At 54.0% G+C, this 14627-nt stretch overlaps 1 protein-coding gene and 2 non-coding genes across 3 annotated transcripts; all 3 read right to left on the bottom strand.

Moving 5' to 3' along the window:
• Positions 1-3392: 3392 nt before the first annotated feature.
• RPS3 (ribosomal protein S3) lies at positions 3393-11849 on the bottom strand. The gene is made up of 7 exons (XM_044450221.1): positions 11752-11849; positions 9222-9352; positions 8330-8423; positions 7219-7313; positions 5367-5554; positions 3768-3963; positions 3393-3464 (listed from the first exon to the last, which is right to left on the bottom strand). The coding sequence occupies exons 1-6, from the start codon at positions 11779-11781 to the stop codon at positions 3770-3772; spliced, it is 732 nt and encodes a 243-aa protein (XP_044306156.1). The 5' UTR covers positions 11782-11849; the 3' UTR covers positions 3393-3464; positions 3768-3769.
• Positions 5886-6033, bottom strand: LOC123033580. The gene has a single exon (XR_006416617.1). It is a non-coding gene; the product is annotated as a small nucleolar RNA SNORD15 (small nucleolar RNA).
• LOC123033579 lies at positions 8141-8288 on the bottom strand. The gene has a single exon (XR_006416616.1). It is a non-coding gene; the product is annotated as a small nucleolar RNA SNORD15 (small nucleolar RNA).
• Positions 11850-14627: the final 2778 nt, after the last annotated feature.

Here is a 14627-nt window from a genome sequence, read left to right as displayed (position 1 = left end):
GAGAGGGGAGTGCGGTTACAACCGCGTCAATCAGCCGTGCTACCTGAAGCCTCGGCCTCCTCTTGCAAGGCGAGGTGGCTTGTGGGACCAGAGCACTGGGCTGAACTAGTCTTGATATTTCCTATGTGCAAACTTCTCCCGGTTCCCTTGCTCATACCAGGTGGGGGACCCATAGTCTTCTGCCTGTGGCATTACAGTTCCCATCAGCCCCAGGAGGCACAGCCAGTGTGGTGGACAATGAGAGTTGCAGTCCAGCCATTCGAGCCATTCCAATGCCCTGAAGCAGCTGGGGTGGGGGAGCCCAGCTTCTATCCCCCATCAACTGTAGTGATTTTTGCTAGCTGGAAGGCGGTGGTGTTGGAGGGCGAAAAAATGGGTCTGGAGCAGGTGCAAGATAAAGCATCTTGCCCTCCCCTCCCCAGGAGAGCATCCTTCATCCTCAAAAGGGAATCTTTCCAGCTAGAGGGCAGTCTGGGCAGTTCTGGCAGCCGCAGGTAGTGTGAGGGAGCCGTCCAGCCGCCCGCTGGAGGTTGGGGTGCTGTCTTGAACTTCAGCGGGGCTTCCCAGGACCAGCTTGGTCTGGAAAGCGGCCAGGAAGCCCCAGACAGTCCAACAGGTGGAGAACAAACCTAGCAGAAGCTGCTATTCTGCCCAAATGCCCATGGCCCCGTGGGGTGTTCCACAAATGCCTGAAAATAGCCCGCCTAAGCTTTGCTTTTTCACATAGGCATTCACATTTGGTGGCAGAGACCTTCCAGCGCTGCCTCCTGCTTCTCTAGGCATCGCCAGAACTTTCCGGGGACAATGGGGGTTCCTTGGGATCAGTGGAAATCACAAAGCCCTGAATACATCCACTTGCAAAGACAGGAAGGCTCAGAAGTGCTCGTGGTCTTACCTTGACCTTTCGACTCACTAAGAACTTCTCTGCACAAGCAAGGCAAAAGTGGGCCAGTCATGATCAAATAGAATAGCTTCAAAAATGGTGCTTTTTTCCTTCACAGGATTTCTCTAGGACAACCTGCCCCAGGTGTATTCAGCTGCAATACCCATCATTTGGCGAATGAGCTGCTAAGTTCAGTGCCAGCATTTCTGGGGTGCGTTGGGGGGCAGTGAGGGTGCCCGAGCTGAACGGAGTAACTGAGTATTTCTCTCTCAACCCCGCTGCTGATGAAAGTATATCCAGAGATGAGTTGAGGCCATTCAAAGTAATTGCCCTTCCACATTTGTTTGAGACAGGTCACTAGCACCTTTGCTCTAGAACAGCCTTCCCAGAATTCCCTTCCAGCAGAGCCATTGAGTGGGAATTCTGGGTGTTGTGGCACAAATGTGTCTGGAAGGCACACGGTTGGGGAAGTCTGCTCTTGAAAGTGCCAGCTTGGCCAACTTTAAAGGATGACCGGATGAATTCAGAGAAAATTTTTATCACTGCCACTGTCTTCTCTGCTCCCCGTGTGTCCAGGACGGGCAGGGCTGCGGTGTGAACCAACATGGTTGTAACACTTGAGTCAGTGATATTTCAAAGTTGACAGTGAAGCACATTTAAGCATTAGTTGTTTACCACTCAGTGCCAAAATCCAATGTCTGCCACGCACATGTGCGCAACCGCAATTTGTGGCCAACATTCCTGGATGCTGAACCTTCCCCACTGCTGCGCTGGGTAGCTCTGGCTGCACTGCAAGGGCGCTTCAGAGAAGGCTGGGATGAAGGATCAGGGAAAGCAGAGACTGGGAAAGTGAGCACAGAAGTGGCATTTTGGGAGCCGCACGTCATGACGAAGAATGTGCCGTGTGCAGGAGACACCCAAGCAAGAAAAGGCGTATGGCCCTGGTGCTACTCCACATCGGAGGGCAATCCCGGTGGGGGGGGCGGGGGGGGGGGAGAGAGCCATGCAAGGCAGACTGTGTGAGCTTAGGAATGATTGGTGGTGGATGATGTGGGTGCTACGTGTTCAATGCCTTATTTTCTATTGCCACACCAAACTTTTGTTGTACAATTTTTGCAATAAAATATTTTTCACTGGATTGGTATTGCTCATCAAGCACTGGCAGAGCAGATTTGGAAGGCGCGCGGACATCATGCCCATCACGTGATGCAGAACTGCCCCCCCTTGGCAAGAAGAACCCTTGCAGACAGGCGCCACGTTCCCTTGGAGGTCCATGGGTCAGCGGTTTCAGGGCAGCCGGGCCAGGGTTACACAGTCCACAAGGCTGCCTCTCCTCCGTGCTCAAATGCAGAGAGCCTTTTCAGAGAGTGCCACAACCCCCCCCCGCCACCCCCCCATGAGCTCTGCCACAGAACAGCAGCCTGGAAGGACTGCACAGAACCTGCCAAGCCTCACCCACATAGATCAGAGCACAAAAGTGGTGCTTTGGATTTCTGGACATGCGGAGAAATTTGGAAGAACGGCACCAACGCTCTCACAAAATGGCTTCTATGGTGAGCCTGGCGGGTTGCAGAATGATCTCCCAAAGGGCAGACTGGGAAGCCTGGAAAAAGGCGCTTGCCCAGGAAGCGAGGTACCCAGGTGGGGTCTGAGCTTTAAAATGTTCTTTTAAATGGCAGCTTGTAAGTGCTCTTTCAAGTGCAAATAAAGCAGGCACGAGTGGGCAGGACCTCACCTTGGAACAAGCCTGGCTCCCAATAAATTATAAATAATTGTTAATAAAATTAGGCTGCATGAGTACCAAATCTGAAGAATCCAGGGGACCAGAACCACGAAGGGCTGCCTCCGATCGCCTCACTCCTACCCCTTCCATTTAAATACGACATTGTCACACACTGCCATGTGCAACGCTATAAACTTCTGTTGTGGGTCCCACTTACGAGCCAACCTAAGTGGGTTTTTACAGGGATTATGGCTGGCATCTCGAGGGCTCACAGATGGTCCCTAACTGCTCCGGTACAGTTGGCGCAGCTGCCACAACTTTCCCTTTAAAGGGCTTCAATTAAGGCTGAGGAGGTCCGCAAACAGATAAATTGGTAAGCCAAACGGTGCTGGTGGACAGCCAGTATGTGACCACCCGTTCGCTGGGATTATTCCAGGACGACAATATCAAAGGCGACTTCAGCACCATAAAGGCACCGGCAGGCTAAAAAGGACAGGGAAGGGGCAAGTGTCCGTCCTGAAATGGGCTCTTCTAGGACAGCAAGTTGACCCTAAAGGAGCACTTGGCTCCGCACGTCATACCCATAAAACGGTCTGTGGATCCAGCTACGCACCCTGCTGGGACTCAACGGCACCGGCTGTCCGAGATGATCACGATCAGATTTTAATATAATCTGGGGAGGGGGCTGAACAGGTATGCACGGGGGACAGCGGTGCAGTGGGGACGTGGGCCTGGAACAGCCCCAGACTAATGTGAGCAGGTAGCAAACGGAACCAGCCAGCGCCATGTTGTATTTTCTGATTTTATTAAGAGAATTTTTTTTTTACAATAAACTCTTCATCCTAGACCTCCGTAAACCTGCAATGAAATTAAAAAGCCACGTTGAGTAAGCAGGCGACCTCAGGACTGAAAATGGGTCTCTCCGGACGTCCTTTTGGTTTTTTGGTGGACAGTCTCGAATACGCAGGCAGTGGAAAAGCGACCGGCTTTCAGGACCGAGACCACCCGCGAGCATCGAGCTCTCGTAACTCGTCCAGGACAGCCTTCCTCACACCTTCCACCTACCACCTGTCCCAACCGCCTGGGGTTAGGGAAGGGCGATCCAGGTCACCCCAAAGGCCCTTTCCCGGCAACTGTGAGGGCGAAAGCGAAGCCGCTTACCCTTACGCCGTGGGCACGGGCTGCGGCATGGGGGGCTGCTCCGGCTTCGTGCCCTTCTGCTCAGAGATGGGGGTGGTGGGCAGGATCTCCTCCTTTGGCTCCACGATGCTGACGTGATCAGGCAGGGGCTTCTTGGGGCCTATCTTCCCGCTTGGGTCCCACGGCAGCATGATCTTCACTTTAATGCCCAGCACACCTGAGGGAGCGAGACAGCGGGGTCAAGTCGCGGGGCAGCTTTAAAGAGAGAAGTGGACGGCGCAACACGCCTCTGCTTTTGGCAGCCATTTGCGTCTGCGGCTGCACACAGCGCTCCCAACGCGCGGGCCGCGTGCCCACGAGCGCCTCCTCCAAGGGAGGCCGTTCGCTTCCCGGTGCTACCAGCCTGGTGCTCTGGTCGCTCTATGGGCTTCCCAGCTCCTGGTGAGCCTCCGTTCCCCCTTTCATCCAAGCCAGGAACTACAGACGGCACTTCTGCCGGTGCTGCTCACCCCCGAGCTGGGGAAGAAGAGCCGGCCGGCTTTGCCACGTGCGGACAATGCAAGGCAGGCAAACCCTCAACTGAGGCCCCGGGAGTGAGCAGGGCTGCAGGAGCTTCTTTTGGCTGGAAGTCGCGGCTCCGGAAAGATCCACAATCGGGACGGATGTACAGGCATCCTGACTGTGTGCCCCTGCCAGTTAGCATTCACGAATGGAGGGGGGAAGCTGGCACACTCTTGCATTTCACACTTGGAAGGAAAAAGACCCGCCACTCGGTGGACTGAATGTCTGCCTGCTTGGCTCACATCGACTGCATCTTCTGGAACCACTAAAGGCGCTTGGATGCCTGTTCAGACACAGGGACTGCTTAGATCAATGCAGCTCAGCATTTGAAATGGAAAGGCTAATCCCTTTTCTCTCCTCCTTGTATCCCCCCTTATTAAGGGATATGCTAATGATTACTGTTACTGATATTAGTTACATTTCACACGTACACCCCCTTTAACAGTTTTGCTTTTTTACTTGTCTGCAGTTATTACCATTGTGTTGCAGATAAGATCAAAAATGGCAAAAACATAGTTTGCCTTTAAGCTACTGATCAGGAATTGGGTTCCGAGCCTTCCTTGTTAGCAAGGCAGGCAGTGCAAGCCATGCTTGGTCGTTTGGATAAACCAGCAAACCATGGTTTAGCCTCAACAGAAGGAAAGGAAAGAGGGCAAGGGGGGAACCCCAAGGGCTGCTTCAGGGGAAGCTCTGGGGGCCACATTCTAGTGGGGTGCAGCCAAATTACCAGCATCTTTAGCATAAAGCTGTTCCAGCCACTCACTTTTCCAGGCTTAGGAGGAAGACGTCAAACTTTCAGGAGGGGGAAGGGGCATCCAAAACGCTAGGAGTGCCGAAGGATCAGCCCCTTCAGCAGAGCCTTGGGGAACTGCTCTGGGACCTCAGGCAGGCCCGACTGGTCCGCCAGAGCTGCGGTTCCCCAGCGGGGTGACGAAGCCAAGCTCTGCTTTGGCGTTTTGCCTGCACCAGCCGGGTGAGGAGACCAGGCAGTGCAAAAGAGCCAGAAGCGCTCTCCCTCCGGCACAGGCGCAGCTGCTTGCACGCGGCCGCCACACTCACCCTGCCTGAGGAGCACATGGCGCACGGCCGTGTCAACGTAGTAGTTGACGGGGTCCCCGCTGTGGATCATCAGGCCATCCACAAATTTCATGGACTTGGCTCTCTGGCCACGGAGCTTTCCGGACACGACCACCTCGCACCCTTTGGCTCCGCTCTCCATGATGAAGCGGAGGACGCCGTAACACGCCCTAGGAAGCAAGGAAGGCGCACGGGTGAGCTGCACAGGCGGCCCCGGCCAAGCACTTTCGACAGTACCCTGGCTCTTGTCCCGCACGGAGCCCAGGCAGCCTCTTCTCCATGTCAGCCTCTGGACAGCCCTGCGAGGTGCTTAGAAGAGAGCCAGAGACTGGCCCAAAGTTATCAAACTCTGCTGCTGAACCGCCAGGCTCCCGACTGCCAGGCTGGCACTCCACCCAGAACTCCATGCTGGCCCTAAGTGACCACTTGGGGTTATTTCAGCATAAGGAGGGAGGCCTCGGCGTTGGCTGGGCTCCCACCCCTTCGCACACCGCAACGCGCCCTTCTCAGACAAATGCCTCTTGATCATCCAATGCACAGGACACCTTTGCCGGGGCAGCGCACACAGTGCCACAGAACGTGGCTCTGAGCCGCCCACGCCGAGCAGGGAGGTGTCCGCTTCTGACTCGTCATCGTATCATCACTGAAGGGATTTCCGCCACTGAGAAAGTGTGGGGAGAGCAGAATCACAAAGGAGCGTAAAAATTGTTTCAAACAAGTGAGTTTTGGGTCAAGAGAGCTGTGCTACTGAATGGCCATAAAAACCAGGACCGGTGGTACAGGGAGTCCCCAGGGTACAAACATCTAAGTTATGAACAACCTGTGCTTATGAATGCATGGACTGCCACAAACCCTTTTTGAATATGAGCATCTCTCCGGAAACGCCATGACTCCTCTATGGAACTACACAACACGTCATGAGTGGCCATGTCGTTCCCTAAAGATACAATATTCAAGGTTTTTCATTCTGCGGTGCCCAAACCGTAGCCTCCAGTGGTATCCACCCCCTTCTCTAGCAGTACCATCAGGCCCCGGGTCTCCTACACCAGGTCCGTCTCCGCCATCAACAGTTCATGTGAGGCCCAATGTTACCCCAAGAATGCTCAAGACTGTTTTGAGAGCTGTTTCTTTTGTCCTTTACAAAACTGCATACCTAGACATACACAAACAGCTTGTCTCTTTCCCCCAAGTGCCATTATTGCAATGCTGTTTTGTGTTTAAGATGCTTTAGTGAATATGAAAGTGTTTAAGTGTTTCACATGCGCAGACAAGTAAAACATATTCATACACTAAAATATCTGGCTTACTCATGTGATCCGAATTCCACACAAATCTGACTCGAGGACATGCGCAGGAACAGAACTGGTCCATAACCTGGGGGCTACGTGTACTTTCAAAGCCAGCACCATCTCCTACTCCGCTTCCCCTCCGCCTGTGTAAGCTTTAAATGATGAGCTCTAGGCAGCTAAGTTGTCTGGGCCACAACTCTTTGCTGTTGGCTTTTCTTGGGCCTTCTGGGCTACTGCCTAAAGTTCTCTGTACCCAACTTGCTAAGAAAGCTTTTCTGAGACATCCTACAGCCAGTCTTGGAAAGCACAGTCCTGCACCTGTAGGCCGAGGAAGGCCACCGAATGCCCCCATTCCACCACCCCACGCCCCTTAGGGCCCCGCCCCTACCCCTTCAGCGTACATGTTCGTCATAATAATCCGCGCAGGGAGCTTGCGTTGCTAGCCCCTGCACCACCACTTAACTCAGCCATGCACCACCCCGAGCCCTCATCTGCCCAGTACGAGGGGCTCCCCACCTTCTGTGCAGGGTGCGAGTCAGACTTACCTACGCACGGCAAGCCCTCCCAGGAGCTTGTAACGAAGGGACTCCGCCTGGGCAATTGCACACAAGCCCCTCGTGGCCACCTTCTCGGCATAGAGCTGGAAGAGAAAGCCGCGTCTGTCTCTGTCCTCAGCACATGCCGGGATGGCAATGAGCTCAGAGTGCTGACTGGCTCCTTCTCACAAACCCACTAAAAATACTTACGTACCTCCAGAGGATTCACCACCGTGAGGGTCCTCTGGCAAGCCGCCTAAGGACTCGAGGGCTGTCCTCTATTCCACAGGCTGAGTTAAGACATCCCACACACGTGCTGTTTTCCAGCGAAGGGCCTGCTTAGGCCGTGCTTCAGACAGTCTCACGAAGGTGCTTTTTAAGCCAGAGGGGCCAAACTGGGAAGCCAACCTGGAGATCCACCATCCATACACTTCCCAGTATGGGCAAGTGCTGGTGGCATGGCCAGGCAGGGGACCCAGCCTGTTTGGCCTACACCTGGGAAAAGCATCCTTCCAGACATGCCCAGCACCAGGGGCAAGAGGACTGGGAATCTAACAGAAGAAATCAGTCAGGCTTGGTACACCGAGACTGGGCTTATATTCATGACTGCGCAGCACTAGCTCTCCTGCACCAGGTAAGAGGCCAGGAACCTCTGCCTTCTGTGTCATGTCCCCCTACTCAGAGGGGAACCAAGGCCCAGCTAATCAACTCTGTGCTAGCCCACATTCAAAGACCCTACTCATTTCATTCGTGCCATTTTCCTCACACTACAAATTACTAACATAAGCAAGAGTGTGCGGGCAGAGAAGAAAAAACCTAGAATATGTTTGTGGGCTGGTTTAGATCCACATTCCGGGATCCCTAGAAAAAAGACATGACTTTACTATTGGTAACTTTCATCCGTACAAATCTGTGACAAATCTTGGCTGTCCCTTCTCAGACAAATGCCTCTAGATCATCCAAAGAACAGGACACCTTTGCCAAAGCAGTAAGCGCAGTGCCACAGAACGTGGCTCCGAGCTGTCTACTCTGAGCAGGGAGGTGTCCGCTTCTGACTCGTCATCGGATCATCACTGAAGGGAACCTGAATACAAGAAGTGGAAACTGAAGCAACTGCTACCTCAACGCTTCCTTCGGGAAACCCAAAGCGCTTCTGGACAACAGCTGTCAGCTCCCGAATACGGCGTCCTTTCTCACCCAGAACATTCTGAGTTCTGCAAGGAAGAGCAAAGATAAGATACTGGGCATTTCTGTAAGGGTTGTTGGTCATGCATTTTATTCCTAGTAGTATAGATTGCATCTTGCCATCACTGAAATCATTTGGAGGGGGAGAACTACAGAGTCCCTTATCATGTGCAGAAGCAGCTTTTTTTGGTGCTAGAGAAAGGAACCCAGAAAAAGCAAGAGAAGGGGCATTTTGTTGTTGGACTAGGGAGCACTACAGCACTTCTGACTGGATCAGCGGGGGCTGTGACAACTCAAGAAGCACTCGGGAAGTGGCACTGCACACACACAAGATGTAAGCACCTCTCGGCACCCTACAGTCTGTTCACATCCACAGCAGAGTGCTGACTTCAGTGACTCTTGATCTCAAGTCAAGCCACCCTAAGTTGGTGTGCCACCAGTCTGTGGAGTCCCCGTATTTTCGCCAACAGGAATCCCCTTCAGAAGCCACTCTCCACACATTCAAAGAACTCATGCGAGGTTAGCATGCACCTCAGGGTCTCCATCTGCTAAGCCGCATGAGCAAGGAGGGCTCAGCATGTGTTCAACCTGGATGCATTTCAAATGGTCCTGATTAAGGAGGGTCCCCTTATCCAGAGAGGATTCTCACCACATTCAGCCAGCACCTGAAGCTGCCCCCTTCCAATCTTCCCACTCAAGATTCAAAAGTTGTGCTGGAGCCCAAAGGGACACTGCTTCCTCTTCACATGATCCTTGTATGCACGGTGGAATAAATCCTGAACTGAGCTGGGGCTGCACACCCACCACTCAGCAGACAGGCGAGTTACCTGGTTGCAAGGATTATGATTTCTGTCCTGGTTGGGGTAACTCGGACCTCCACCCCAGAGTAGCCATCTTCAGCCAGCTCCCGAGTCAGAAATTCATTCAGTTCTGCTTTGAAGATACCGTCCGCCACAAACTAAAAAGGCAAAATCAACTCATTAGAAGCTGGAAATTTAACCCAGGAAAGCCCTCGGCTCACAGAACCAAGTCTGAAAAACCAAGCAAAATAAACAAGCTCCCGCCTGCTGTGCCAGTCCCAGCTGATCCAAGGAATAAACTTTACACTGCAAGGCAGGAAGTCTGGGCCAAAGCTCTGTGACGTTCCACCCCGACACCGTCCCTTCACAAGGGGTCAGCCAGCAGCTCTTCCACACAGTTGCAAAGCCTCCGCACACAGGCAACACACTTTTCCACTTCAGTACCTATTTCCCTATCTGACCTGCTGCACAGAAAAGAAAAAAGCATCTGTGCCGTGGACAGGCCTCCCTCCGTTTTTGTGCAGGAACACAGAAATCCTATTTGTTCGGGTGAAGCTAAAAGCCAATTGTTTAGGAAGTGCTCTGAGGACCTGCTTGCTCCTGGCAGTTTCAAAATCTGGAGACCAGAAAGTTCACCTCAAACAGCAACAAATTTATCTATTGCAGGGACCTCCCTGCAAATGACCACCAGGAAGGTTTGAGAAGAACTTCTCACCTGGACAGCTAGAAATCCAAGTAAATCGGCAGATAAAGATCAAACATGCATTTAAAATATATATATGTAGCACAAGCAGCTAAAATAGGTATGTGTAGGCAAGCTAGTGACCTCTCTGGGCATATACATGTTTGCCCAGGGCATCCAAAAACACCTACTTCTTGCTATCACAAAAAAAGGGGGGGGGGGAGAGAAAACCTGCAATCGTACACAAACAAGGAAGAGGAACCCAATCCAACCAATGGATTGCTGAGGATGCAACTTCCTCTTCATTCTCAAGGCAAGAGAGCACCAAGTCTCCCCATATACCTGCCCAGTCTAACCTCGACCCAGACAGTAAGCACAAAGGTTCCAAGCAGATGACCCTAATCCCTGGAAAAAAATTCTTGCTACTATTAATCCATGCAAAACTTCCATACTTGCAACCTACAAAAAATATAAAATTTTTCCTTGCAAAAACATAGGATCCTCCCCCTTTCTTCTCCCCACACACCCCCAGGAATCGTATAAACAGGTCCTCTGGCATGTGCATCCCTTGCTTCTGCAAAGGTGAGAAATGCGACCCCTAAGCATTCTTGTTTCTGGCACAAGCCCTGGAAACCCCTTAACCAAATGCCAGAGCATTTCAAGCCACACAGCCTCAGAAGAGACAAGAAATCCTTTTCCCTATTCTTTTTCCTTATTAAGCAAAGCAATCCCTTACTTATTTAAAAAGAGAAACAACCTTCAAACTGAGATCTTGTGCTTTTTACTGTGCATGGAAGGTGTGAAGTTCACTCCTGCCACACCAAAGAGCATCCAACAGGCAGCTATTTCGCTGGCCATCTAAATGGTGCTGAGTGGGGAGGACTTGCCGGCCCTCACTCCACAGGATGCTTGCAGCTCCCCAAAAATACCCTTTCCCGAACCTTTATGAACCGGGCCACAGAACACCTGGGCTGGATCCAGTCGAGGCCCGTTTAGTCCCTCATTCTGTTCACAGTGGCCACCCAGCTGCCCACGTGGAACCACAAGCAGGATGCGAGTGCTGAATCCCCTCCTACCAGGGCTCCCAGTAACCGGTCCACACGTACTGGAGGGTGCACGAAGCCAGCCAGAACTTTCCCCCTCTGTGGACTCGTGCAATCCTTCTTTACAAAGCCCTGTAATGCACAGTCCCATCTCCAGAGACTGCCCTGAGACCCTCAAACCACACACGGGTAAGCCTCTGAGTTGCCCTTCGCCATAACGACGCGGCAAGTCAGGGGTGGGGGAGAGAGGCAACGTGAGCGCGGCCCCTTCGACGCCAGCCAAAGTTCAGGCCGCACAGCTGCCCGGAGAGCCCCCAAGTGGCCATGCAAGAGCGCCTCTGTGCATGCATTGGCACTCTTTCCGCTCGTTCCCAGCAACATGGACATAAAATGCAGCCAGCTCGCCTAGCGGTCAGAGCACCACTGGCTTTCAGGCTACACGCAGGCGTGCAGGAGGCAGGCAAGGAAGCGCTGGCCAGGATGGGCCCTGCCCTGATCCGGCTGCGGCTGCTCGGCACCTTCCGAGGAAGGCGGCCTTCTTCCTCACAGAAGCCCCCTGTACTTCGGAGCGCCCCCCGCCCCCGGGAGTCCTATCCATCCGCTCCAGCAGCCCGGTGGGCGCCAGCCCGGCGCCATGTTGCTCCAGCAAGGCCCCGCCGGCGGCCGGGGACCGGCCCGCATCCACGTCCATCCGCCCGTCTCGCCTCCCCGGCAGCCCGCCGCGCCGCCCCAGCCGCCCCACTCGGCCTGCAGCGGCCCGTCCAGGAAGCATTTCGCCGCCCGCGGCGCCCCTCACCGCGGACGCGGCTCCGCAACAGCCCCCATCGCTCACCTTTCGCTTCTTGGAGATCTGCACCGCCATCTTGAGCCGCGCCGCCCGGGAGAAAAAGAGGCCGCTTCCGCCACCGCAGAGGATTATAGGAGCGTGCTGCCGCTTGCCATTGGGTTGTGGTGCTCACGTGAGGATGAAGGCATGCTGGGAAACGTAGTCGGCGTCTTCTTGAGGCGTGCACGGGGAGAGGGAAAAGAAAAAGAGAATCATTGCGTCTTTCGAGACTTCTCATTGGCCGCTGTGGAGCATCTGTGGCGCGCAAGGGCCTCCTGGGAAATGTAGTTTTTTCTTCCTAAATTTAGTTAGGACTATCTAGGGATTAGTTAGAGAAAGGATTAGGCAATGTAATGTGCGCTACTGTTCAGTCAGGACAAAATAGGATTGATCGATTGGAGAGGAAGTGTGGCATAATGGTTAGCACGCTGGACTGGGTCCTGGTGATCTGGTTTCTAGTTCCCACTCAGCCATGAACGTCCTTGGGTGAAATTGGCCCCAGCCTAACCTACCTCACAGGGTTGTTGTGAGGCGAAGGAGGATAATGTTCCTTTAGCCTGTTTGTGAGATTCCATTGGCCTCTGATTAGCCGCCACCCAAAACCGGTGGCCCAGATGGCCTGATACAAGATGGCAGATCTTATAATTTCTGTCTCAAGCAGAGTTAGAGGCACCGTATAAGCCCTGCTTTCCAGCTAGCTCCACGGGCCGCTTGGCCATGCAGAGAAGCACCTTCCTGTTTCCTGCAGGTCTTCTTGGGAGCTACCGCTTTGGTGGCGACGGTCACTGCTGTGTGTTCATGTAACATTTTATTAACATGTTGGCTAGTGCAGCCTTCCCCAAACTGGAGCCCTCCAGGTTTTTTTAGACTTCAACTCTTATCAGCCTCAGGCAGCATGGCAACAGTCAGGAAAATCAGGGATCCAAAACATCTGGACGCTACCCCTTTGGGGGAGGCCAACCTTTGCTGTTCGTTCAAAGATGGCAGGTTGTAACACTGACATTACCACCACGCTAGAAACTATATGGTTAAAAAAAACCCCAAAACCCTAAGAAAGGCCATATAGAAGGAAATGAAAAGTGAAAGAAAGAGCAGTTAACTAGCTGTGCTGTAAGACCACTGAATTTTTTCCTCTTACCTCCTCCTTCCTTTTCCTTGGGTGTGGTGTATTTGTAGATCAGAAACCTGCAGACCCGGACTAGACCAGGAGGAGCATAAAAGCAGTTTAAATAAACACTCACACACACGTTTGGGCTGATGGCATCAGGATCCGAAAAGGCTGACATCCTCTGGCTAAGCCAATGAGTTGTAAGCAAGGAAATGTTGCAGAGCCTAAATATTGTAATTATTGCATTGCGCTGAACTCCTGCCATTTTCCTTTGTGAGGAACCTATGGCAGCTTACACAGGTCTCCTCTGCTCCATTTTTATCCTCACAACAACACCCCTGTGAGGTAGGTTAGACTGAGAATCCATGAGTGGCCCAAGGTCACCCAGGGAGCTTTGTGGTTGGGTGAGGACTTGAACCCAGCTCTCCCAGGTCCCCGGTCCAACGCTCTCACCCCCACGTCACCCCAGCCAGAAGTGTGGCTTCTAGATCAAGAGAGGGATTACTACCACTCTATACGACTCTGGTGCGCCCGCAACTGGAGTATTGTGCTCATTTTTGGGCCCCTCATTACAGGAAGGATGTAGCCAGGTTGGAGTCAGTGCAGCGAAGGACCACTAGGATGGTGGTCGGATTGCAGGGGATGCCGTATGAGGCGAGACTGAGGGAACTGGGTCTCTTCAGCCTGGAGAAGAGGAGACTCAGAGGGGATCTGTTGGCGACATGCAGGTATGTGAGGGGGTGTCACACGGAGGGGGGCAGAGGCCTGTTCTCCCCTGCAGAGGAAGGCAGGAAGTGCTCCAACGGAGCCAAGCTCAGGGAACCCAGGTTCAATTTGGATGCCAGGAAGCACTTCCTGACAGTTAGGACCCCGAGGGTGTGGAATGGGCTTCCCCAGGAGGTGGCTGAGGCCCCATCGGTGCGGGTGTTCAAGGATAGGCTGGACGTGCACATGGTGGGCATGTCGTGAGCGGAGCCGGCTGGAGCCGGGGGTCAGACTAGATGGCCCAGGAGACCCCTTCTGACTCGCTCTGTTTTCTATGTTTCTATGTTTCCACCTGCTGCACGAGGAAATATTCACAGCTCCAGGATTCCATTTATATAATCACATCCAACACATCTGGTACAATCACATCGGAACATCTGCAAGACCCACGGCATAATGTGCAGACCAGTCCTCCGCACTGCATTTTTGCGCAATCCCGCAGGGCTGGACGTGCTGCCTTATCCAACGACCACAAGCAGCACAACGCAGAGTCCCGCCTTCCGAACAGCCGCGTGCCGTTTTTGCAAGGAGCGGAGAAGCAAGGCCAAGCGCAACGCCAGAGGCAAGGAAGCATCCTTCACATGTAAAAAGCAGCACCCTCGCCTGAATGAGGAACTCGCCGGGAGCCCCCGGACGGGCAGCGGGGCTCCGATCCGCCCCCCGCCGGAGCCAAGACTTCTTGGCGGGGCCAGCCGCATACCGGCCCCGCTGCCAAGCCGAGGCTGCCTGCCCGCCTGCGCCTCCAGCCGTGCTTCGCAAAGCAATCAAAAGCGACGGCGCTGCTGGGGGCCGCCCGGGCCCCCTTTGCCGCTAATTCCAGCAGCGCGGCACCCGGTCTGGCTCCCCGCCCCGGGATGCGCGCAGCTCCCCCCTGCCGGGGGAGGCCCCCGGGGGGGGGGGGGGGGGGGGGGCGCGCGGGGGGCGCGCGGGCGGCCCGGGGCCGCGGAGCGGACAGCGCGCCGCGAGCGGTCATTCCCGGGCGCTGCCACGCGGGGGCGCGCGCGGCCCG

This window comes from Varanus komodoensis, unplaced genomic scaffold (assembly GCF_004798865.1).
Source record: "Varanus komodoensis strain SLA01 unplaced genomic scaffold, ASM479886v1 scaffold63, whole genome shotgun sequence".
NCBI lineage: Eukaryota > Metazoa > Chordata > Lepidosauria > Squamata > Varanidae > Varanus > Varanus komodoensis.
The sequence above is the reverse complement of the archived record's forward strand: the minus strand, read 5'-3'. Positions and strand labels throughout refer to the sequence as shown.

What these genes read in the sequence shown, in the direction of transcription:
- RPS3 (XM_044450221.1), bottom strand. Translation starts at nt 11,781, where the DNA reads ATGGCGGTGCAGATCTCCAAGAAGCGAAAG. An exon ending in ATCATAATCCTTGCAACCAG is followed by an intron (nt 8,424 to 9,221) that starts GTAACTCGCCTG and finishes TCTTCCTTGCAG; the next exon opens with AACTCAGAATGTTCTGGGTG. An exon ending in CCATGTGCTCCTCAGGCAGG is followed by an intron (nt 3,964 to 5,366) that starts GTGAGTGTGGCG and finishes TCGCTCCCTCAG; the next exon opens with GTGTGCTGGGCATTAAAGTG.